A 25,764-nucleotide genomic window follows, 5' to 3' on the forward strand; every position below is an offset into this window, starting at 1 on the left:
GTGAGGAGGGATGGCCACTTCGCGCGCTCTGTCCTCCAAGACTTCCTGGTGTAGCAGAGTGGGCACCCTCCTCCGGGAGTGGGGACTGCTGTGGGAATCTATTCACAAGGTGAGGAATCCACACAGCAGATGTATCTATCAGAAGAACAAGTTACTTACCTTCGGTAACGCTTTTTCTGGTAGATACTATATCTGCCTGTGGATTCCTCACTGACCCACCCGCCTCCCCGTTGTCCACTCTGCTATACCTGGTCTTGCTGTATATATGGTTTATACTATTGATTTAGTTCTATATGTACTGTGTACATTGTATATTTGCATATTTGCTATCGTTGGTCCGTCCGTGTGCCTCGAAGGCACGGAAAAAAGGGCGGAACTGACGTCATCACGCCGGCGTGGGCCTGATATGGGGTCGGTGACGTCAGACGGAGTCGCGCGCGATGCCGTGCTCCTGTGACGTCGCCCACGTCGGCGTACTACGAAGAAAATTTCCGAACGTTGCTGGCGCAAGGGGGATATTCACAAGATGAGGAATCCACAGGCAGATATAGTATCTACCAGAAAAAGCGTTACCGAAGGTAAGTAACTTGTTCTTCTCGTCCTTGGGAGTTAAATATAGTCCTTTCCAGATTAATGGCCCCCCCTTTGAGCCCATTCATAAAGCCACGCTGCAGCACTTAATGTGGAAGACTGTTTTTCTAGTGGCAATAACATCAGCACGCAGAGTAAGTTAGATCCAAACACTCTGTTCCAAGGAACCATATACTGTTTTTCATCAAAACAGGGTGGTGGTGAGAACACACCCTTCTTTTCTACCAAAGGTTGTCTGATTTTCATGTTTCCCAGACAATTTCTCCTCTCCCTTCTTTCTTTCCCAATCCTGCTACTCCAGCAGAAAGGTCACTCCACTCCTTAGACCTTAAGAGGGTGCTCAAATTCTATTTGGAGGGAATGAAGCCCATAAGGAAATCAGAACAATTGTTTTTAAATGATGGTGCCATTAGGACAGGCTTTCCAGCTTCCAAACAATCAATTTGAAGATGGATAGTGTCCTGCATTATATTGGCATACCAATTGGCAAGCAAACCCCTTTTGTTGTCTCCTAAAGCACATTCCACTAGGAGGAAAGCAGCTACGGTAGCTTTCTTGCATAACGTACCAATGGTTGAGGGTGCACTTTCACGAGGCATTACTGTCTCGACTCCGATTCCAGAGCGGATACCCAAGTAGGCCAAGCCTCCTTGAGAAATCATTTCCAATTATAAGATATCTTGGTTTTCAAGTTTATCTGAACTTGATTTGTAGTTCCTTTCCTTTTTGCCCGCATGTGGAAGGGATGAGGCTTGTGTAGGAAAGTGGCTCTATACATACTGGACCAAAGTAAGGTACAGTGTGTATAGAGTCCCCAGTGGTTTGGCAGAGGCGAAAGTTAGATATAACCTTACTCTCTAAAGTGATAGCTTGGTCGAGCAGTAAGGCGGTATCAGAAGACAGTGTAAAGCATTTGTTGTACACACTCAGTCAGCAAATGGTCTCACACACTCAAGAACTGAACTCTAGGCCAATTGTTTTGTATCAAAAGATATAGCTGTTTTATTTTAGAACCAACAAGGTTTAAAAATTTACTATTCTCAATATGAGTGACTGTAGGTAATTACTTTGCAAATAAGCAATAGACTTTGTAAGTACAATAGCAACAGTGGTTGCAATAGGCAACACAATTTCAAACACAATGCAACATTGAGCTCAAGGGAATTTCTAGTTAAATGCAATTAGTTAGTTTGTAGATTACTTTTCTAACCACAGGACTTGATCCTAGATTCAGTCCCGGGACATGAGCTGTAAACAGTTAGGTAAAAGCGTTTTGTTTACAGTAGTTATTTTTTAATGAATATTGTGAGAAGTTGGCCTGATGTGCAGTGTTCACTATTCTAGTGATCACTATATATCAGTCCAAACAACCCTTATTGATGATTGGTTGTAAGTCAACCTTATAGACCAGCTATCCTAGTAGCATGGATACGAGCAGTCTAAGGCTAAGACTCTAGAGGGCGTGTTAAGCCAGCTGTTTTACCATCACATTACCCCTTGAACACCCAGTGAAAGGACACCACACAAGTGTTATGAAAATAAACAGTGTATTTATTAGAATCACAACAACCCTGTACTCTTTATGAGGACAGGGTGCTAGGCACACAACAAAACTCTTACGAAAATACTTAAGTTAGCACGGGATACACAAATGCCCGAGGGGCACGAAAAACCATATACTCTAGAACTGGAATGCGAAATTACTAGCAGGTAAGTACAGTACTAATAGGCTTTGGAATCGCTAGGACTTGACTATGGAATCGTTAGATTACTTCTAGGAAGCCTAGGGGACTCGGGTGCAGAGTGTGCACTCTCACGCGGGATGCGGGACAAAGTCTATGGAAGCTAGTAACGCTAAAGTTCGTGTTCACGGGCGAACCCGACCTGGTAGGGAGAAAACGACAGTGGATCCTGACCCTTGGATAGTGAGGCTATGCTGGGGCACCGAAATGCCGAAGTTACCTAGCCCAGGGGCTGCAGCTGCATAAGTCTCAAAAGACGTCGGGAATCCTCGTTGCCGGACCAGGAGCCTGGAAGAAAAGATGCTGGCAGGCGACCAGTGAAGATAGTTCGAGTTGATCCAAGCCTGGATCTGGAAGATGGATGACACCTGAAAGCAGAGGGGACCAAGTTCGTGACTACTAGCCAGTAGTCAGTGGGCACCAGGAGGGCACCGGATGGTAGTCACCTCGACTAGGTGAGTGGGCGACGCTGGCTCTGCAGATCTCACGGACCAGGAGGCGTTGTCGGCGACCAGGATGGAGAGGCGAGCTGTCCCACGATGGATGAAGCTGTCGGCGTCGAAGTTACCCAGGATTGGGCAACAAGCCTTGGCTAATTCAAGCCCACGCGGTGGACTCAAAATGGCGTCTTGAGTGGACCAGTAGGGTCCGGGGTGCTCCTCTTCGGGAAGGGAGCAAGGGCCAGTCTGGAGCAACCAGACCAGCAGCAGTGATGTCGTCGGGCGTCGTTCAGAAGGCCACAAGCCAGCGGGCTAGTAGCCAAACAACGCGGTGAGCAGCAAAAAGCAGAAGGGCCCCACGCAGATCGTGGAGATGCTGGGAGGCTGCACTTCGGTGCTGGAGCTGCTCAGGGTCGGGGCTTCTCGGACCCCAAAGCACTCACCAGGAAATTACTCGGCGGGCTTGCTGTGCAGAAGTCGTGCAGTCTTGCAGATGGCCGGTCCCTCAAGGTCTCGTCGCACCCACGGTTCTCAGCTGGGCTGTGGAGGTGGGTAGAGGTCAGAGGTGCCAGGGAAGCCGGTTCTCGTCGAGCTGGGCAGTCGGATTCCGGAGGAAGGACTTGCAGCAGACCGCAGTGTTCTTGATGGTGCCTGCGGATGCAGGGTGACTACTCCTTAGCCACAAGGGAGAATCTTGAAGAAGGAAATCTTGAAGTCCTTTCGTAGAAAGTCGTATCTTGATTCCAAAGATGATCTAATTTGGAAGGGGGCCTGCTCCTACCTTTATCTGGGAAAAGGGGGCTGGCACGCGACTAGGTCCTGCCCTAGGGGTGGGACCAGGAGGGGATGGTTACACCCACTTCCTTGGCGGGCTTTTCCCCAGCACAGGGTCTGGAGTGTCCCTGGAACTGGTTCAAGCCAGCCTATGCACAGTGAGCACCGGGGTGCCACGTGCAGTCACCTTCCTCTGAAGCCCTGCCTACCTACAGTACACAAAATCCTGTCTGGGACGGTGCTGGCACCGCCCCTGGCAGGAAACCCTTTGTCCTTATCTCCTGCTCTGGGAGGACTCCCAGCAGCAGGAGGGCAGACTTGTGTCTCGGTGGCAGCATCCATTTTGTGGATGCTAAGGCTCTGTCTGACTTTAACCGGGGTTAGGGGTTACATACATGTCGTGTCCCTCTAGAAGGGTGGAATGCTAACCCTGTCGCCAGAATTGGCGAGGGGTTAGTATTCCAATTCGTATGACACCTTACTCGACATGTTTTGATAAAGCGATACCAGAGTTGGCATATAACCGCGAGGATTATAATGCACTTAAGAGTATATGGTATGCGATATCATGGAAACGGCTAAGGGATGGATCCCGAAAGCCGCAGACAGGCTCAGCTCATGCCAGAGCACCATCTCACACGATTCCAAGCACTCTGTCTTCAGGATTGTTAAGGCCTGCCATAGGAGTGACTGATAGATCTGTGTGTCCATTTAGGGTTAGATATAGGTATACTATATCTAAAGCAAAGGGTGAGTACACCACCTTGCCCCAGCTGTCGTGCAGCCAGTTGTGTCAGTTTAGTTAGTCAGCCCAGGGGTGGCATAATACATGCTTCAGCCCCTGGGAGACTCCTGAGTACACCTCAGCCCTGGGTACAGGGACTTGGAGAGGGCCCAGTGCCAATTCAGTACCTGAGTACAATTTGGATAGAGAGAACAGCTAGGCTGTGGTTCTGATTAGCAGGCCCACAGCCAGGGAAAGTCATAAACCAGTGCAGCAAAAAGCAAAAATCTGGGTGATCATAGGATTGCAGACCCTACTCTCCTACAAATATTATTGTATTTTAAAAGTTGACACGTAGAAACGTTTTCAGTTTAAATTACCAATGTTATCCTATGGAAGGAAACTCAAGATGCAGGTAAAGTAAGTTCATGTTACTTTTGTAATCCAGTGCTGGACTCCTAGGTTCAGCACTGGGACCTCTATCTAAAACAGGTAAGTAATTACGTTTTTATCGTTGGCACGATTTTTAGAGAATATTTGTACGTTTCAAAAATCGAGAAACTTTTTCTGCAAAAAACAGGCAATGATATCCTATGGAAGGAAATTCAAGTTACTGCTAAGTACGGTTAGAATTACTTTTCAGAGTGAGCACTGGGCTCAAAGATGCAGCACTGAGGTCTCTCCTGATAACAGGTGAGTAAATCGGAATACGTAGTATGGCTGATTTTAGATGAATATTTTAAAGTTCCAAAACTCCACACTTAGAAGAGTTTCCAAGTGAAACCTTTCAATGTCAGCCTATGGAAGAAAAGAGTTATCGGCTTTTATGTAAGTACTCGACTGGCAGAGTTAAGGTTCTGGGCATAGACTCAGGTGTCCCCCAGGGTCAAGCAGGTACAGTTAGTACACCCTCAGCGGCACAGGGGCGGCCGGGTGCAGAGGTAGTTAGGCCCAATGTTATCCAATGAGAGGTGGGAGGCTGCTGGCTAGCAGGCCACGCGACTGTGGGAGCTCGGCTTTTGGTCACTTGCTCAAGGCTAATGAGGAAGTAGGATAGGACAAAGGTTGCGCCGCCAGGGGCACTCGGGCGGCTGGGTGCAGGGTGCTTTTGAGCCGTCAGGCTCTCGATGTTACTCAATGGAGATCTTGAAAAGGGAACAAATGCTGCAGGCTGAGGGATGGAGGATCTTCTCTGGAGCGACCAACACTTCGAGGGGTTAGTTGGGATCTTGGAGGGTAGGTAGGCACCCCGGAGTTGGGCACAAGGGGTCGGAGGGCGGCGGGTGTAGGGGTGTCTTTTGGAGTCTGGAAATCTTACACGCTGCTGGTCGCGGTTGGGTGGGTCCCTGGTTCTGAATCTGCAGTCTGGGTCGTCGAGGAGGGTCCTTGGGCACTGGATTCCAGGGCAGACTCAAGGGTGGTATGTCCCCTGGGTCTTTGTCCACTCGGGCACAGGCCGGGCTCGGCGGGTGCAGAGTGGGCTGGATTTGTGGTTCCTGGCTGGCACCAGGGGTATTGCTGTTTGAGCAGAACCACTGCTCATGGGAGTCTCATCCTCTTAGAGGGTCAAGGCAGACAGGTCCTCTGGCGTTCTTGAGGTTGCTGTCCGCAGGAGACGCCGGGATTTAGCAGGAGCAGGTTCAAAGATCAACAGGCCTGTAGGGCTGGGGCCAAGTCAGTAGATGTCGTCCTCTTTGTAGGAGAGTGGGGTCTGCAATCCTATGGTCACCCTAGATTTTTGCTTTTTGCTTCACTGGTTTACGACTTTCCCTGGCTGTGGGCCTGCTAATCAGACCCACAGCCTAGCTGTTCTCTCTCTAAATTGACAACCATGTACTTTAGGTGCATTTACCAATTGGTACTGGGCCACCTTATCAGTCCCTGTACAGTGTACCTTAGGTATCCAGGGCATAGGTGTACCCAGGGCCTACCAGGGGCTGAAGCATGTATTATGCCACCCCTGGCTGGCCATCTAAAACTGACACAACTGGCTGCACGACAGCTGGGGCAAGGTCGTGTAAACACCCTTTGCTGTAGATATAGTATACCTATATCTAACCCTAAAATGGACACATATCCTCCTATCAGTCACTCCTATGGCAGGCCTTAACAATCCTGAAGACCGAGTGCTTGGAATTATGTGAGATGGTTGTGAGAAGTTGGCCTGATATATAGTGCTCACTATTCTAGTGATCACTCTGTATCATTCCAAACAACCCTTATTGATGATTGGTTGTAAATCAACCTTATAGACCAGCTATCCTAGTAGAGTGGACAAGAGCAGTCTTTAGGCTAAACTCTACAGGCGTGTTAAGCCAGCTGTTTTACCATCGCATATACCCCTTGAACACCAAGTGAAAGGACACCACACAAGTTGTTATAAAAATAAAGGATATTTATTAATAACAAGTCTACCCTGAACTCTTTATGAGTCAGGGAGCTAAGCACAATACACAACTGTTACGAAAATACTGCAAGTTGTACAAATAACACAAATGCCCGAGGGGCACGAAAACCCATATACTCTAAAAGTGGAATGCGAAATACTAGCAGGTAAGTAACACGATCCAGAGGCTTCAGGACCGCTAGGACTACCTTACTGAACCCTCAGGTTAGGAGCAGGAAGCCTAGGGAACCCGGGTGCAGAGTGGGAACTCTTACGCGGGATGCGGGACAAAGTCTATGGAGGCTAGTATTTTTAAAGTTACTGTTTCTGGACGAATCCGACTAGGTAGACTAAAAACGAAAAAGGATCTGGACACTAGGAGAGTGAACCTGTGCTGGAGCACTGAAATGCTAGAGTTACCTAGCCCAGGGGCTGCGGCTGCATAGGGTTCAAGTGATGTCGGGAATCCTCGTTGTAGTCTATGGAGCCTGAAAGAAGATGTTGCTGGCAGGCGACCAGTGAAGATGTTCGGTGTGATCCAAGGCTGGATCAGTGAAGAAGATGACCTGAAAGCAGAGGGGACTCAGTTCTCAATCACTAGCCAGTGATTGTGTGGGCACCAGGATGGCACCGGATGAAGTCACTGCGATCAGGTGAGTGGGTGACGCTGGACTCTGCAGCCACACGGGCCAGGAGGCGTTGTCGGCGTCCAGGCTGGAAGTGCGAGCTGTCCCACGATGGTGTCCGCTGTCGGCGATGCTGGATCCAGGATTGGAGCAACAAGCCTTGGCAAAGGCAAGCCCACGCGGTTGAGTCAAAATGGCGTCTGGAGTGGACCAGGAGGGTCCAGGGCACCTCTTGTTGGACAAGGAGCAAGGGCCAGTCTAGAGGACCTAGACCAGCGGTGAAAACGTTGTGGTACGTCGTCAGGAGGTTCACTAGCCGACGGGCGAGTGACTGGACAACGTGGTAAGCAGCAAGGAAGCAGAAGGGCCCCACGCAGATCTTGTGGATGCTGGGGGGCTGGACTTCGGTGCTGGAGCTGCTCAGGGTTGGGGCTTCTCAAACCCCAGTGCACCCACTCTAGGATCCCTCGGCGGTTGGGCTGGTTAAGCGTCGTGCAGGTCTTGAAGATAGCCGGTCCCTCGGGTCTCGTCGCACCCACGAATCTCAGCTGGGCTGATGATGCAGGTAGAGGTCAGAGATGGCAGGGAATCCGGGTCACGTCGAGCTGGGCAGTCTTGATCCGGAGGATGGACGTGCAGCAAACCGCAAGCGCTTAGATGGTGCCTGCTGGTGCAGGGTGGCTACTCCTTAGCCACAAGGGAGAGTCTTCAGAGAATGACATGAGTTCCTTTCGTGGAAAGTAGTTCAAGTTTCAAGATTATCCAATTTGGGAAGGGTGCCCGCTCCTACCTTTATTCTAAGAAAAGGGGCTGGCACGCGACTAGGTCCTGCCCATGGGTGGGACCAGGAGGGGGGTGGTTACACCCCTCTCCTTTGTCCGGTCTCCCCCCAGCTCAGGGGCTGGTGTGCCCCTGGAACTGGTTTGAGCTGGCATATGCACAGTGAGCACCGGGGTGCCACTTGCAGTCACCTTCCTCTCAGCTCTGCCTACCTGGGATACACAAAATCCTGTCTGGGATGGTGCTGGCACCGCCCCGGACAGGAAACCCTTTGTCCAGGCCTCCCTCGCTGGAAGGACTCCCAGCAGCAGGAGGTCAGACTTGTGTCTGTGGTGGCAGCATCCATTTTGTGATGCTGAGGCTTGAGTTAACTTTAACCGGGGTTCACAGTTACATACATGTCGTGTCCCTCTATAAGGGTGGAATGCTAACCCCGTCGCCAGACTTGGCGAGTGGTTATTATTCCAATTCGTATGACACCTTACTCGACAAGTTTTGATAATGCTATGCCAAAGTTAGCATTTGACCGCGAGGTTCAATATTGCACTTAAGAGTATATGGTATAGCGTTATCATGGAACAGCTATTAGGACTTGGTTCCGCAAGCTGCAGACGGGCTCAGCTCATGCCAGAGCACCATCTCACATAATTCCAAGCACTCTGCCTTCAGGATTGATAAGGCCTGCCATAGGAGTGACTGATAGGAATATATGTGTCCATTTTTAGGGTTAGATATAGGAATACTATATCTAAAGCAAAGGGTGATTACACCACCTTGCCCCAGCTGTCGTGCAGCCAGTTGTGTCAGATTTGGGTGGCCAGCCAGGGGTGGCATAATACATGCTGCAGCCCCTGGTAGGCCCTGGGTACACCAATGCCCTGGATACCTAAGGTATGCTGTACAGGGACTGATAAGGTGGCCCAGTACCAATTGGTAAATGCACCTAAGGTACATGCTTGTCAATTTAGAGAGAGAACAGCTAGGCTGTGGGTCTGATTAGCAGGCCCACAGCCAGGGAAAGTCGTAAACCAGTGAAGCAAAAAGCAAAAATCTGGGGTGGCCATGGGATTGCAGACCCCACTCTCCTACAATGGTGCTCTGGCATGAGCTGAGCCCGTCTGCAGCTTGCGGAACCAAGTCCTAATAGCTGTTCCATGATAACGCTATACCATATACTCTTAAGTGCATTATCGACCTCGCGGTTGAATGCTAACTCTGGTAAAACATTATCAAAACATGTCGAGTAAAGTGTCATACGAATTGGAATCCTACCCCCTCGCCAATTCTGGCGATGGGGGTAGCATTCCACCCTTCTAGAGGGGCACGACATGTATGTAACTGTGAATCCCGGTTAAAACTAACTCGAGCCTTGGCATCACAAAATGGATGCTGCCACCACAGACACAAGTCTGACCTCCTGCTGCTGGGAGTCCTTCCAGCGAGGGAGGCTTGGACAAAGGGTTTCCTGCCTTGGAAGGTGCTAGCACCACCCCAGACAGGATTTTGTGTATTGGGTAAGATAGGCCTGAAAGGAATGAGACATGCCTGGGGCACACAAGGTGCCCTGTGCATACACCGGTTCAAACCAGTTGCTGGGGCATCCCTGCCCCAGCTCTGGCGCGAAACCGAACAAAGGATAGGGGGTGTAACCACCCTCCTTCCTGGTCCCACCCAGGGGAGGGACCTAGTCAGTAGTGCAGCCCCCTTTAGCAGGATAAAGGTAGGAGCTGGTCCCATTCCAAATTAGATTAATCCTGAACTACTCTACAAGAAGAAACTCTGGACTTCGACGTTCTGCTCCACAGAAGACTGAAGAAATCTCTCTTGTGGGCAAGGAGTGTCCACCCTGCAACTGCAGGCACCATCAAGCGTCCAGCGGCTTCCCTTTGTCGTCTTCCTTCAAGGATCCAGACTTCAGAGACCCGGACTCCCAGACCTCTCCGACCTCAACTCACATCTGCAGCACAACTGAGATCTGTGGGTGCGATGAGACACGTGGGACCGGCCATCTTGAAAGAACCTGCACTTTGCTTTCAGCACGACTCCCGAGGTAAACTCGACCAAGTGCTTTGGGGACTGAGAAGCCCCAGCCCTGAACAGCCCCTGCACCGAAGATCAACCCTCCAGCATCCACGAGATCTGCGTGGGGCCCTTCTGCTTGTTTGCTGCTCGACGCGTTGTCTGGTTACTTGCCGGCTGGCTGGTGGCCTACTAGACGACGAACTTTGAAATCTTTGCTGCTGGTCTGGTTGCTCCAGACTGGCCTTTGCTCCCTTCCAAAAGAGGAGCACCCCGGATTCTCCTAGTCCGCACCAGACGCTTTCTTCACTCACCACGTGGGTTGCCTTTGCCAAGGCCTGTTGACGCCGATTCCGGATCCAACACCGCCGACAGCGAGAGCCTGCGTGGGACAGCTCGTGCCTCCATCCTGGTCGTCGAGGACACCTTCTGGTCCACGTGGCTGCAGAGTCAAGCGTCCACTCTTCACCTGATCGCGACGACGACATCTGGTTCCTTCCTGGTTCCACTTCGGTCACTGGCTAGTGACTGTGAACACTGTCCCCTCTGCTTTCGGGGCCTCTTATTCACCGATCCACCCTTGGGTCGCACCGGACATCTTCCTTCTGGTCGCCTGCAGCATCTTTTCTTTCAGGCTCCATTGACTTCAACGCGAGAACCCAACACACTTTGACACCTATGCACCCGCAGCCCGTGGGTGAGGTAACGAGAGCATTTCGGTGCTCAAGGGTGGTTTAACTGTCCTAGTGTCCAGTTCCACAGTCGTTTTAGTTCCAACTAGTCAGGATTGTCCGTACTTACCTTTTTCTTGAACTGTACTGTCCATAGACTTTGTTACGCATCCCGCGTGTGAGTTCACACTGCACACGCGTCCCGTGGGCCTCCTATTACTTACCTGAGGTTAAGATAGTGTAGTCCCAGCGAACCTCCAGCCTCTGGACAGCTCCATTTCTTCTATCGACTCTCACATTCCATTTACTTGGTATATGGTTTGCCGTCCCCCTAGGGCACTATTGTAATTTTGTGCAACTTGTCGTATTTTTCCTAAGAGATTGTCATGTGCTTAGCCCTCTGATCTCAAAAAGAGTTCAGAGGTGTTGTTATTAATAAATATACTGTTTATTTTCATAACAACCTGTGTGGTGTCCTTTCATCTGGTATTCAAGAGGTTATATTGTGGTGAAACAGCTGGCTTCACATGCCAAAAGAGTTTAGCCTAAGACTGCTTTGTCCATGCTACCATTAGGATAGCTGGTCTATAAGGTTGACTTACAACCAATCACAATAAGGGTTGTTTGGACTGATACAAGGTGGTCACTAGAACTAGTGAACATCATATATCAGGCCAACTTCTCACACTCTTGTTAGCAGCTGTACGGCAGGACTTCTTCTTCCTGGTCTTGTTTCGAAATCTGGATCTGAGGAAGGAAGGTTCAGGGTGCCCCTAAATACTAAATTATGGGGCGTTACAGGTAGGGGAAGGGCAGGGACCAATAGGTCCCTGTCCTGGGGTGATTACACCCCCTATCTTGCTCCTCTCCTGTGGGAGGGGGACAATGAGCCGATCTCTGATTTGGCAGAGCTCCCCATCCTCAAGATGGCCGGAGCCCGGAGTTGTGCTTCCTCGCCTCCCCCACCTGAGGGGTGAAGTTGGCACATGCTGGCACACCCCCTTTCATCACGTAGGGTTTCCCACCAGTCTTCCCGCCAGAGCGGGGTCAGAACTGGTGGGGGCTGAATACAGAGGCGATGTACATTTGAAGCTTCCCCCTGCCCATCCTGAGGGAGGAGACCTAGCACCTTGCCCAGGATGTGCATTGTTGCAGGCTCAGGAGAACGGGGGGCTCTCCACCGAGGGGTCCAGCAACATGTCTGCTGTGTGGCAGCCTCTAAGACAAGACATGGATTGTAGGTTAGGTTTCAGGGAGCATCTCTAAGATGCCCTCTGTAGTGCATTTTACATTAAACCCCACACTGACATCAGTGTGGGTTTAATGTGCTGAGAAGTTTGATATCAAAATTATCTGAAAGAAACAGGTTAGTGTTAGATTCCTTACTTTAGAATATCCCCTGGCGTCAGACCCGATCCGGAATGTTTTGCCTAGCAGTACCCCTGCGCGTCGTTAGACGTGTGCGACTCTGCGTCCGTCGTCGGCGCCGGGATGACGTCGTCGGGAGCGGTCGCGTAAGCGCCTCGAGCTCCGGCAGTCGGCCCGTGCCGTTCACGGTCCAGGTCGAGGAGGAGATCGAAGGACCGGAAGCGGGGCCACAGTCATCGAAGGTCGTCGAGTCGACACCATTCGTCGGGCTCCAAGTCCTCAGGTAAGAGGCACAAGAAGTCAGAGACGACATCGCTCTTCCGACTCCCCCCCCTACGCTCGCGCGACGCGGCCGGGGGTTTGGGCGACACCGCCCATGTGGCTCCGCTGGAGCCGCCGCTGCCAGCTCCATACCAGCCGGTCCCTGGGCTGATCGCAACGGCAGAGGAGATCGATGCCTTCCTCATGGCCATGAGGTCGCTCTCTGTCGGCCCCGACTGAAAGCCCAAGAGGGCCGGGCGCTTCGGCCCCGGCGCTGTCTGGAGCTTCGGCACCGTCGACGACTCCGGTCTCGACGCCGGAGGGCCCCACCGGTTCCGGATAAGGGTCGCCGTTGGTTGACCTTACGACCCCTCTGCCGGACCCCAGGGTGTTACCCCCAACGCCGTCCCAGGACGTCTTTGTCCTCGGGCCCTCCATCGGTCCGGATCTGGCGTCGGACCGGCATCGCTCGACGCCGCACTCGACGCCGAGAGAAGAGCAATTCTTCTATGATCCGGCCCCATCCTTTGATCCGGACTATCAGGAGATGGGAGGCGCAGGGGACTGGGAGGGGTCTGAGGACCCTCTGGCACAAGAGTGGCAGTCGTTTTAGGACTGGTCAGTGGATCTAGGGGAGGCCAGTGGTTTGGACATTTCGCCCGACTTTGGCTTTGTCTCCCCTCCTACCGTGGCTACGGAGGAGAGGGCTGCTTACAGCGTGGTGCTGATGAGGGCGTCCATGGCCTTTAGTCTTGAGCTCCCTGTCGCGGCCGTGAGGACTAACCTCACTAAGGTCCTTATACCGCAGGCAAGTTCTTCGGAGCCTCTACTGCCGTTTAATGAGGCCCTTACTGACGTTCTGTTGGGCACTTGGTCCAGGCACGCTACAGGTCCTCCTGTAGATCGGAACGTGGCCAGGCGCCACCGCCCGGCCCCGGGAGACCCTAGCTTCCTGTCCACCCACCCCACCCCGAGAGCCTGGTTATCCAGGCCTCCAACTCCCAGACCGCATTCCCGACTGCACCACTTGATCGGGAATCAAAAAGGTATGAGCAGTTCGGTAAGAAGCAGTTCTCCTCACTTAGTTTGGGGTTGCCGTCGGTCAACACCGCTTGCCTTTTGGGCCGTTATACCCACTTTTAAAACCGCTTTATGTTCATGAAAATTCACCACAGTAACTAAAACGTTTTTGCTAATCTGGTTTCAGCTTAGACCCCAGGACTGAATCTAGGATCTAGTCCTGGAACTGTGAGAAGTTAGCCTGGTATATTATATTCTATATTCTAGTGAACACCTTGCACCAGTCCAAACAACCCTTATGGTGATGGTTGTAAAGTCAACCTTATTAGACCATCTATCCTAGTGGTAGCGTGGACAGAACAGTCTTAGGCTAAAAGACTCTTGAGGGTGTGTAAAGCCAGCTGTTTTACCATATGTAACTCCTTGAATACCAAATGAAAGGACACCACACAGGATATATGTAAAATATATATGTATTTATTTACTAACACACTCCTCTGAACTCTTAATGAGATCAGAGGCCAAAGCACATCACAAGATACTTAGTCAGAATACGTTAAGTTGCACAATTTACACTTAGGCCCTAGGGGCGAAGCAAACCATATATTAAGAAAGTGGTATAAGTACCACGTCACAGGAAAAGTGCCTAGGGCCTAGGGAATCGCTGGGGCTACACTATCTGAACCTTAGTTTAGAAGTAGGAGGCCCACAGACTGCGCGTGCAGTGTCTTTACACGCACACGCGAGAGTCAATACAAAGTCAATGGGAACTAAGAAGTTAGAAAAAGGATTCAGGACACTTCCGGTTTAGCTAGGAGGAAACAACCAAAAACCTAGACACTTGGATAGTCAATACCCTTGGGAGCACCGAAGTACTCGCGTTACCTCACCCACGGACGGCGGGTGCATAGGTGTGAAGATGTGTCGGGTTTCGTCGTTGAAGCTTATGGAGACCTGGAGAAAGATGCTGCAGGCGACCAGGAGGAAGATGTCCAGGTGGATCGAGGATGAAGAGGATCTGAAAACAGAGGGGACAGAGTCTGGGTCACTAGCCAGTGACCGGGTGGAACCGGAAGGAACCATACTATGTCGTGGAGCAATCAGGTGCTGTCGTGAAGCTTGTCTCTTCAGCCACGCGGACCAGGAGGCGTCGCGGACGACCAGGTGCTGGAGGCGAGCTGTCCCACGAAGGTTCTCGCAGATGGAGGGGTCTACTGCCGGATTGGAGTCAACAAGCCTTGGCAAAGGCAACCCACGCAGGATTCAAAGAAAGCTTCTGGTGCAGATCAGCAAGGTCTGAGGTGCCTCACCTTTGCAGGGAGGCAAAGGCCAGTCTGGAGCAACCAGACCAGCTAGTTGATTAAAAAGGATTGTCGTCACAGAGGCTTCTAGCCAACGGGCCAGCAACCGGACAACGCGTCGAGCAGAACACAAGCAGAAGGGCCCCGCGCAGAACTCGTGGAGGGCTGATCTTCGGTGCAGGTGGAGCTCGGATTCAGGGTTTCTCAGTCCCCAGTGCACAGCTTCGAGGATGCCTCGGGAGCTGCACAGTTAGCAAGTTGCAGGCTTTTCAAGGGGTCCGGTCCCACGTCTCGTCGCATCCACGGATCTCATCTATGCTGCAGTCGTGAAGAGCGGGTCAGAGAGGTCTGGAAGTCTGGGTCTTGTCAGGCTCTGTGCTTGGGTCCCGGCGGGAGTGTCGACAAAGCAAGCCGTTGATTTGCTGGATGGTGCCTGGTTGCCCAGGGAGGTCAATCCTTGTCCACAAGGGAGATTTTTCAGTCTTATGCAGAATGTCGAAGGCCCACAGTTTCGTGTCAAGTTTCGATTCAGGATTAATCTAAAGTCTTAGGACTCAGCTCCTACCTTTATACTACTAAAAGGGGCTGGATTACTTTCTAGGTCCCTCCTGTGGGTGGGACCAGGATGGGGGGTGGTTACACCCCTCTCCTATGTCCAGTTTCGCGCCAGAGCTGGGGCTGGAGTGCCCCTGCAACCGATTTGATCTGGGGTATGCATGGAGCACCTAGTGTGCCCCATGCAGTTTCTCAATCTATTCAGCCCTCCCTGTCCCAATACACAAAGTCCTGTCTGGGTGGTGCTTGTGAGAAGTTGGCCTGATATGCAGTGATCACTATTCTAGTGAACACTATGTATCAGTCCAAACAACCCTTATTGATGATTGGTTGTAAGTCAACCTGATAGACCAGCTATCCTAGTAGCATGGATACGAGCAGTCTAAGGCTAAGACTCTAGAGGGCGTGTTAAGCCAGCTGTTTTACCATCACATTACCCCTTGAACACCAAGTGAAAGGACACCACACAAGTTGTTATAAAAAATAAAGTATATTTATTTATAACAAGACTACCCTGGTTCTTTATGAGACAGGGAGCTAAGCACACAACAAAACTCTTAAAGAATTACTGAAAGTCGCACAATTTACACAAATGCCCGAGGGGCACGAAAAACCATATACACAAGAAGTGGAATGCGAAGTTACTAGCAGGTAAGTAATACTTTTCTAGACTGTAGAAACGCTAGGCCTACAATGCTGAACCCTTAGATTAGAAGCAGGAGGCCTAGGGACGCCGTGTGCAGAGTGGGAACTCTCACGCGTAATGCGGGAACAAGTCTATGGATACTAGCACTTTGCAAAGTTACTGTTCTCGGGCGAACCCGACTAGGTGGGTCGAAAACAAGGGTGGATCCGAACACTTAGGGTGTTGGACTATGCTGGAGCACCGGAGTACTCAGTTTACCTAGCCCAGGGGCTGCGGCTGCATAGGGTTCAAGTTGCGTCGGAAACCCTTGTTGAAGATCCTGGAGCCTGAAGGAAGAAGTTGCTGGCAGGCGGCCAGTGAAGGAGTTCGTGGTGATCCAAGCCTGGATCAGGGAAGAAGAAACCTGTAAGCAGAGGGGACCAAGTTCTGAATCACTAGCCAGTGATTTAGGTGGGCACCAGGATGGCACCGGACGAAGTCACCTCAGCCAGGTGAGTGGGCGCTGCTGGGCTCTGCAGTCTCTCGGACCAGGAGGCGTTGTCGGCGACCAGGATGGAGGTGCGAGCTGCCCCACGAAGGTACTTGCTGTCGACGTCGCTGGACCCAGGATTGGGGCCACAAGTCTTGGCAAATGCAAGGCCCACGCGGTGGACCTAAAATGGCGTCTGGAGTGGACCAGGAGGGTCCAGGGTGCTTCTCTGATGGAGGGAAGCAAGGGCCAGTCCGGAGCAACCAGACCAGCGGTGTTTGTCGTTAGAGTTCGTCGTCAGAGGGTCACTAGCCAACGGGCAAGTGACCTGGACAACGCGGTGAGCAGCAAAAAGCAGAAGGGCCCCACGCAGATCTCGTGGATGCAGGGGGGCTGAACTTCGGTGCTGGAGCTGCTCAGGGTCGGGGCTTCTCTTACCCCAAAGCACTCGGTCGAGGGTCACTCGGTGGTCGTGCTGGACAAGCGTCGTGCAGTTCTGAAGATGGCCGGTCCCTCGAGGTCTCGTCGCACCCACGGATCACAGCTGGGCTGATGATGTAGGTTGAGGTCAGAGGTGCCAGGGAAGCCGGTTCTCGTCGTGCTGGAGCAGTCTTGATCCGGAGGAGAGACTGGCAACAAACCGCGATGCTTGGTTGGTGCCTGCTGCTGCAGGGTGACTACTCCTTAGACACAAGGGAGAAATCTTAGGAAGAAGTCTTGAGTTCCTTTCGTGGAAAGTAGTTTCAGGATTCAAAGATGATCTGCCTTTGAAGGGGGCCAGTTCCTACCTTTATCCTGCAAAAAGGGGCTGGCACGCGACTAAGTCCTGCCCTATGGGTGGGACTAGGAGGGGGGTGGTTACACCCCTCTCCTTTGGCGGGCTTTCCCCAGATCAGGGGCTGGAGTGCCCCTGGAACTGGTTCCAGCCGGCCTATGCACAGTGAGCACCGGGGTGCCACTTGCAGTCACCTTCCTCTAAAGCCCTGCCTACCTAGGATACACAAAATCCTGTCTGGGACGGTGCTGGCACTGCCCCTGGCAGGAAACCCTTTGTCCTTGCCTCCAGGGCTGGGAGGACTCCCAGCAGCAGGAGGGCAGACTTGTGTCTCGGTGGCAGCATCCATTTTGTGGAGCTAAGGCTCGGTCTGACTTAAACCGGGGTTACAGGTTACCAACATGTCGTGTCCCTCTAGAAGGGTGGAATGCTAACCCCGTCGCCAGAATTGGCGAGGGGTTAGTATTCCAATTCGTATGACACCTTACTCGACATGTTTTGATAAAGCGATACCAGAGTTGGCATGTAACCGCGAGGATTATAATGCACTTAAGAGTATATGGTATGCGTTATCATGGAACAGCTATTAGGACTTGGTTCCGCAAGCTGCAAACGGGCTCAGCTCATGCCAGAGCACCATCTCACATTATTCCAAGCACTCTGCCTTCAGGATTGATAAGGCCTGCTATAGGAGTGACTGATAGGAATATATGTGTCCATTTTAGGGTTAGATATAGGAATACTATATCTAAAGCAAAGGGTGATTACACCACCTTGCCCCAGCTGTCGTGCAGCCAGTTGTGTCAAATTTGGATGGCCAGCCAGGGGTGGCATAATACATGCTGCAGCCCCTGGTAGGCCCTGGGCACATCTATGCCCTGGGTACCTAAGGTACACTGTACAGGGACTGATAAGGTGACTCAGTATCCAATTAGATATGTACCTATAGGTACATGGAATCCATTTTACAGAGAGCAGTAGGCCTGGGGTCCTGAATAGCAGGGCCCCAGGTCAACTAAGTCAGAAAACCAGCAAAACACCAGGCAAAAAAAGTTGGGGGCAACCATAGTCAGGGATCTACCTTCCTACAGTGCTCGCACCTCTCCAGGCAGGAAACCTATTGTCCAAACCTCCGTGACTGGAAGGACTTCCAGCAGCAGGAGGTCAGACTTGTGTCTGTGGCAGCAGCGTCCATTTTGTGACGCTGGGGCTCTGGTTAACTTTAAACGGAATAGTCAGCAACAACATGTCTTCTCCCTCTAGAAGGGTGGAATGCTACCCCCGTCGCCAGAATTGGCGAGGGGGGTAGTATTCCAAAGCGTATGACACCTTACACGACATGTTTAGATAAAGCCAAACCAGAGTTAGCATTTAACCGCGAGGTTCATAATGCACTTAAGAGTATATGGTATGGCAATATCATAGAACAGCTATAAGGACATGGTTCCGAAAGCTGCAGACAGGCTCTGTCATCCCACACATAACCAAGCACTCTGCCTCCAGGATTGTTAAGGCCTGCCATAGGAGTGACTTATAGGTTACTGTGTGTCTATATATAAGGGTAGATATAGGAATACTATACCTAAGCAAGGGGTGATTACACGACCTTGCCCCAGCTGAGTAATCAGCCAGTTGTGCCAGTTGATTGGCCAGCCAGGGGTGGCATAATACCTGCTGCAGCCCCTGGAAGGCCTTGGTTACACCTATGCCCTGAGTACCTAGGGTACACTTCTACAGGGGCTGATAAGGTGAACCGATTCCCAATTGTGGATGTACCTAGAGTACATGGTGTGAATTTAGAGAGAGTGCATCTGGGCTGTGGCTCTGATTAGCAGGCCCACAGCCACATCTAAGTTGAAAACCAGTAAAGCAAAAGCAAAAAGTGGGGGTGACCATAGGAAGCAGACCCTACTCTCCTACAGGAACTACTAAAGTAATCTGTACTGTAATCAACTGTACTTTTATGGTAACAATCCATCGAGCTCAATGCTAAAGTGTGTCTAGACTTGAGTTGCCTTCAGCAACTCCTGTACCTATTGTGTTCACCAACTTTATTGCTTCCTTGCGAAGTAATTACATATGAGTTCTCATATCTAGCAAAGTATATTTTTATGCCTGTTGGTTCTAAAAATAAAACCACTAAATCTTTGGATATAAAAACCATTGACCTGGAGTTCAGTCTTTGAGTGTGTGAAATCCTTTGCTGACTGAGTGTGTACAACAAATGCTTTGCACAGCCCTCTGGTACTGCCTTACTGCACGACCAAGCTACCACTTTTGAGAGTAAGGTCAGTCCTGACTTTAACCTCTGTTATACCTTTGGGGTTTGTGGACTCTATACACACTGTACTTCATTATTGTCCAGTATATATAGAGCCACTTTCTCACATACTTGTATAGCATAATGGGAATCTGCTTAGTTGAATCTTTGTTTCTACCTGTTACTAGCTTTGAACTATTCATTAAATGCCCCATTGTGATTACCTTGTCCCATTTCCAGCTCAATCTAAAGTTTGAGATAGAGGTTCTCTGTAAGAACCTGTCTTTGGATATCAATGACTTGAAACCAGGCAATCTGTTGAAGGACAAAGACCGTCTCAAGAGCTTGGATGAACAGCTTTCTGTCCCCAAAAAGGATGTAAAGCTCCTTGAGGACGTTCCCCCGATTACCTCTGCCAATGAGTATGCTATCCGTACTGCCGGGAAGTTGTGGGCGTCTGTGGAGAAGCAAGAGTCTGATGCAGTATTTACAGGTAACTTTTTTTCTGGACTATATTTTGTTTTGTGTGAGATTACTCATGCAGCATTTCCAGTCATTATATGCTTTCACTAGTCATTCATTTAAGCCTTGCTTATTCTCAAGCCTGCAGTCTATTATGCATTTTGATTTGTGACTGTTTTGCATATTCAAACAATGTATGCACTTGACTGGAACATATTTGTTTACTTTTCATGTTGATGTTCACAATTTTCAGGCAACCCCTGTATTCCAAGTGAACCTAATGTTCATAGCATGTGTGGCAGTATTTACGCTTGCACTACATACTCCCGCCATCTAGTGTTGGGCGAAGACATTGCAAGTATTTCTTCTAAGAAGTCTAGGTGACTTCCTCCTCTGGCTCGTCTATGCGCATGGTCAAACTCCATTGTTACTTTTCTTTGGTTTGGACTTGATCCAGTGTGCTTCTGGTTTTAATTAGTCTGTTCCTGTTGCATCCTCAAGTCCATTGTCTTTCACCCAGTCACAAGAAAAAATGTGCTTTTGAATGTATGGCACTGGTTCCATACTTCTATTGCATCGACAATGTGCGACCAGGCCTCTGTGCCCTTCGGCGTACTGCATGCTGGAATGGACAACCTTTTCCAGAAGTCCTCAGTGCCACTCTAAATATTCGTGGCCCATCTCGCACTTCTTCGACTTGTTTCTCTCAAGGAGCACAGCAAGAGCTGCTGTGGCTGCTGTTCATTCCTTTGCAGTAAAAAGACCATACGTCTTTGGGCAAACGTGCTGCGTGCCCACAGTCTGTATTGACAGTCCTCTTAGGACACACTAGATATTTTTGGCAAAGCCAATCCTCTGAGCACTGAAGAAGAGGTGGTGGCGTTAGGCAAGTCTCAAATTTCCTGACGCCCAGCCCAAAGTACATATCTTCCAAAGTGTTTGGTGAGTTTCCTAGAGTAAGAGGCTCCGAGGATGCTGTATCTACCTCATAGTCTCCAGACTATGCCATGTGTGAGTACTCTCAATGCCCCTAACCTCACAATTTCTCATAAGCAGCTGCATGTCAGAGGCCCCCCCCACAACAAGCCTTGAGCCTAGTGGCAATGCTGCTGCCGCCTTCAGCACTTGGCCTGATGCCCATCCTCCTGGGGATGGTTCTCAGCTCCAGCATATGACTGCGTAAGAGGAATTGAACGCCGATTGACATAGAGCCAAGGCCTGGAAGTAGAGGAGAGACAAAGGCCATGGATCCTCGACAATTCTCAAGCCCCAAGACGCATCACCAGCTCAGTAGGCCTCCTCTCCTGGTACAATAGAGCCACCTGGGAGGAGATGGAGGGGCTCATGCAGCTGGGGGTGGGGTTGCTGGTTGGAGAAGGCAAGGTAGCTCTAATGCCATGATTGAGTGTGTTTTGGGATGTAGCTTATACTGCTGCAAGGAGTGTGAACCCCATAGTCATCCTGCGGCACCACTCCTGGATCTGCGTGTCTTCTCTTCAAGTCAAGAAAGACACATGGACCGAGAGACAATGGGTGCTTTGCAGGTCCCTTATCAGCAGAGGCTCTCTTTAGAGGCATCAGTCCAGATGGTGGCAAGTCACTTACCTTAGCCTACCCTAACAAAGCCAGCAACGGGGCTTTCGCGAGTTGGGTTGTGAGAAGTTGGCCTGATATATGATGCTCACTAGTTCTAGTGATCACCTTGTATCAGTCCAAACAACCCTTATGGTGATTGGTTGTAAGTCAACCTTATAGACCAGCTATCCTAATGGTAGCATGGACAAAGCAGTCTTAGGCTAAACTCTTTTGGCATGTGAAGCCAGCGGTTTTACCACAATATAACCCCTTGAATACCAGATGAAAGGACACCACACAGGTTGTTATGAAAATAAACAATATATTTATTAATAACAAACACCTCTGCACTCTTTGAGGTCAGAGGGCTAAGCACATGACAATCTCTTAGGAAAAATACGATAAGTTGCACGAAATTACAATGGTGCCCTAGGGGCACGGCAAACCATATACTAAGTAAAAGGTATAAGGAAATCGATAGAAGGAATGGAGCTGTCCAGAGGCTGTAGGATCGTTGGGACCACTCTACCCTAACTTTAGGTAAGTAATAGGAGGCCCACGGGACGCGTGTGCAGAGTGTGAACTCACATGCGGGATGCGTAACAACGTCTATGGACAGTCCAGTTCAAGAAAAAGGTGAGTACGGACAATCCTGACTGGTTAGGACTAAAACGACTGTGAATCTAGACACTAGGAGAGTCAAGCTACCCTTGAGCACCGAAATGCTCTCGTTACCTCACCCACGGGCTGCAGGTGCATAGGTGGGAAGTCGTGTCGGGTTTCTGCGTTGAAGTCTATGGAGCCTGAAAGAAAAGATGCTGCAGGCGACCAGGAGGAAGATGTCCGGTGTGATCCAAGGGTGGATCAGGAAAGCTGAAGACCTGAAATCAGAGGGGACAATGTTCAAAGTCACTAGCCAGTGACTGGAGTGGAACCAGGAAGGAACCAGATGTCGTCGTCGCGATCAGGTGAAGAGTGGACGCTTGACTCTGCAGCCACGTGGACCAGGAGGCGTCTTCGACGACCAGGATGGAGGCACGAGCTGTCCCACGCAGGCTCTCGCTGTCGGCGGTATTGGATCCGGGTTTGGACTCAACAGGCCTTGGCAAAGGCAACCCACGCGGTGAAGGGAAAAGACGTCTGGTGCGGACTAGGAGAGTCCGGGGTGCCTCTCTTTTGGAAGGGAGCAAGGGCCAGTCTGGAGCAACCAGACCAGCAGCAAAGATTCAAAGGTTCGTCGTCTAGGAGGCCACTAGCCAGTCTGCAAGTGACCAGACAATGCGTCGAGCAGCAAACAAGCGGAAGGGCCCCACGCAGATCTCGTGGATGCTGGAGGGCTGATCTTCGGTGCAGGGGCTGCTCGGGGCTGGGGCTTCTCAGTCCCCAAAGCACTTGGTCGAGTTTACATCGGGAGTCGTGCTGGAAGCGAAGTGCAGGTTCGTTCAAGATGGCCGGTCCCACGTGTCTCGTCGCACCCACGGGTCTCAGCTTTGCTGCAGATGTGAGTTGAGGTCGGAGAGGTCTGGGAATCCGGGTCTCGTCTGGCTCTGAAGTCTGGATCCTCGAGGGAAGACGACAAAGTGAAGCCGCTGGACGCTTGATGGTGCCTGCAGATGCAGGGTGGACACTCCTTGCCCACAAGGGAGATTTCTTCAGTCTTCTGTGGAGCAGAACGTCGAAGTCCAGAGTTTCTTCTTGTAGAGTAGTTCAGGATTAATCTCATTTGGAATGGGACCAGCTCCTACCTTTATCCTGCTAAAGGGGGCTGCACTACTGACTAGGTCCCTCCCCTGGGTGGGACCAGGAAGGGGGGGTGGTTACACCCCCTATCCTTTGTCCGGTTTCCCGCCAGAGCTGGGGCTGGAGTGCCCCAGCAACTGGTTTGAACCGGTGTATGCACAGGGTACCTTGTGTGCCCCAGGCATGTATCATTCCTTTCAAGCCTATCCTACCCAATACACAAAATCCTGTCTGGGGTGGTGCTAGCACCTCCCAAGGCAGGAAACCCTTTGTCCAAGCCGCCCTCGCTGGAAGGACTCCCAGCAGCAGGAGGTCAGGCTTGTGTCTGTGGTGGCAGCATCCATTTTGTGATGCTAAGGCTCGAGTTAACTTTAACCGGGGTTCACAGTTACATACATGTTGTGTCCCTCTAGAAGGGTGGAATGCTACCCCCGTCGCCAGAATTGGCGAGGGTGTAGTATTCCAATTCGTATGACACCTTACTCGACATGTTTTGATAATGTTATACCAGAGTTAGCATTCAACCGCGAGGATGATAATGCACTTAAGAGTATATGGTATAGCGTTATCATGGAACAGCTATTAGGACTTGGTTCCGCAAGCTGCAGACGGGCTCAGCTCATGCCAGAGCACCATCTCACATAATTCCAAGCACTCCGCCTTCAGGATTGTTAAGGCCTGCCATAGGAGTGACTGATAGGAGGATATGTGTCCATTTTAGGGTTAGATATAGGTATACTATATATACAGCAAAGGGTTATTACACCACCTTTCCCCAGCTGTCGTGCAGCCAGTTGTCAGTTTTAGATGGCCAGCCAGGGGTGGCATAATACATGCTTCCGCCCCTGGTAGGCCCTGGGTACACCTATGCCCTGTATACCTAAGGTACACTGTACAGGGACTGATAAGGTGGCCCAGTACCAATTGGTAAATGCACCTAAGGTACATGGAGTCCATTTTAACAGAGAGAGCAGGAAGCCTGGGGTCCTGAATAGCAGGATCCCAGGCCAACTAAGTCAGAAACCAGCAAAACACTAGGCAAAAAGTTGGGGGTAACCATAGTCCGATATCCACCTTCCTACAATGGCGTCTTGCATCTTCATAGTTCCTCACGCAAGACTGCAAATGCGCCCACTACAAGAATGCCTAGCACAACAGTGGAATCAGGCTCAATGTCAGCTCACAGACCTGGTGTTGGTAGACAGCGTACATATCGCACTCTGCAGTGGTGGAACACCAAAAATTTGACAAAGGGACGGCCGTTCCTAGATCAGTTCCACAGATAGTGCTCACGACAGATGCATCCCTTACAGGATGGGGAGCCCATCTCTTGCATTATACCACACAAGGCCAATAGAACAATCAACAGAAACAGTTCCACATCAACCATTTAGAGTTGCTAGGAATTTTCCTAGCACTCAAAACGTTTCAAGTACAAAACAAAGCTGTACTAATCCGGACGGACAATATGACAGCCATGTACTATATACAAAAACAGGGGGTAGACACACTCTCTGCAACTGTTCCAGCTTGCACAGAACATTTGGAGATGGGCCATCCCTCAAAACATACACCTGACAGTAGAACCCCTTCCAGGAATTCACAATCAGATAGCAGATCTGTTGAGTCGTCAGTCACAACAGATTCACGAATGGGAGCTGCATCCACAAGTTCTCCAACCATTCTTCCAAAAGTGGGGGCATCCACAGATAGATCTGTTTGCCACCCACGAAAATGCAAAATGCCCAACCTTCGCCGCCAGGTTTCCACACCCACGGTCGGAGGGAAATGCGATATGGATTAACGGGTCAGGCAGATTTGCGTACGCTTTTCCGCCTCTCCCACTCATCCCACTAGTAGTACGCAAGCTCAGACAACAGTCTCTCAGACTAATACTAGTGGCCCCCACATGGGCACGTCAACCGTGGTTCACCACGCTACTAGATCTCTCACTGGTTCCCCATCAGAAATTACGGCTCACGCCATCCCTGTTAACACAGAACCATGGAGAAATAAGGCACCCAGAACCAAACCAAGTGAATTTGGCGATCTGGCTCCAGGTCTTAGAGTTTGGCTACTTAAACTTACCACCAGACTGTATGAACATAATTAAAGAAGCTAGAAGACCCACTACCAGAGCATGTTATGCTGCTAATTGGAAAAGATTTGCAATATACTGTAACAATCACATTGATCCACTGGATGTTTCCATCCAAAATATTATTTGCTACCTTCTACATCTACAAAAGTTCAATTTGGCTTTGTCTTCCATACACCCTCATCTAGCAGCAATTGCAGCCTATTCACAAAATAGACAGAATCTATCTCTCTTTAGAGTACCTGCAATAAAAGCATTTATGGAAGGATTAAAATGAATAATCCCACCTAGGTTACCACCTGCGCCAGTTTGGAACCTCAACGCGGTCCTTACAAGACTTATGGGTCCCCTTTTGAACCTCTACTTAAGTGTGAACTGCAATTCCTAACAAGGAAGACTGCCTTCATTGTTGCCATCACCTCTCTCAGAAGAGTTAGTGAAATACAAGCATTCACAATAGAAGAACCATTTTTTTAAATAC

The 25,764-nt window shown here is 50.5% G+C and overlaps 1 protein-coding gene across 7 annotated transcripts in view; it reads left to right on the forward strand.

The window, feature by feature from the left end:
• Positions 1–25,764, forward strand: part of CNOT1 (CCR4-NOT transcription complex subunit 1) — a 1,826,813-nt gene that overhangs the window by 1,055,332 nt on the left and 745,717 nt on the right. For all 7 annotated transcript variants that reach the window (XM_078668607.1, XM_078668606.1, XM_078668608.1 and 4 more), the window contains one exon: positions 19,649–19,901. In XM_078668607.1, coding sequence (XP_078524733.1) covers positions 19,649–19,901 — 253 coding nt within the window. The remainder of the gene's footprint in view (positions 1–19,648; positions 19,902–25,764) is intronic.

The sequence above is a fragment of the Lissotriton helveticus genome, chromosome 12 (assembly GCF_964261635.1).
Source record: "Lissotriton helveticus chromosome 12, aLisHel1.1, whole genome shotgun sequence".
In the NCBI taxonomy this organism is placed as follows: domain Eukaryota; kingdom Metazoa; phylum Chordata; class Amphibia; order Caudata; family Salamandridae; genus Lissotriton; species Lissotriton helveticus.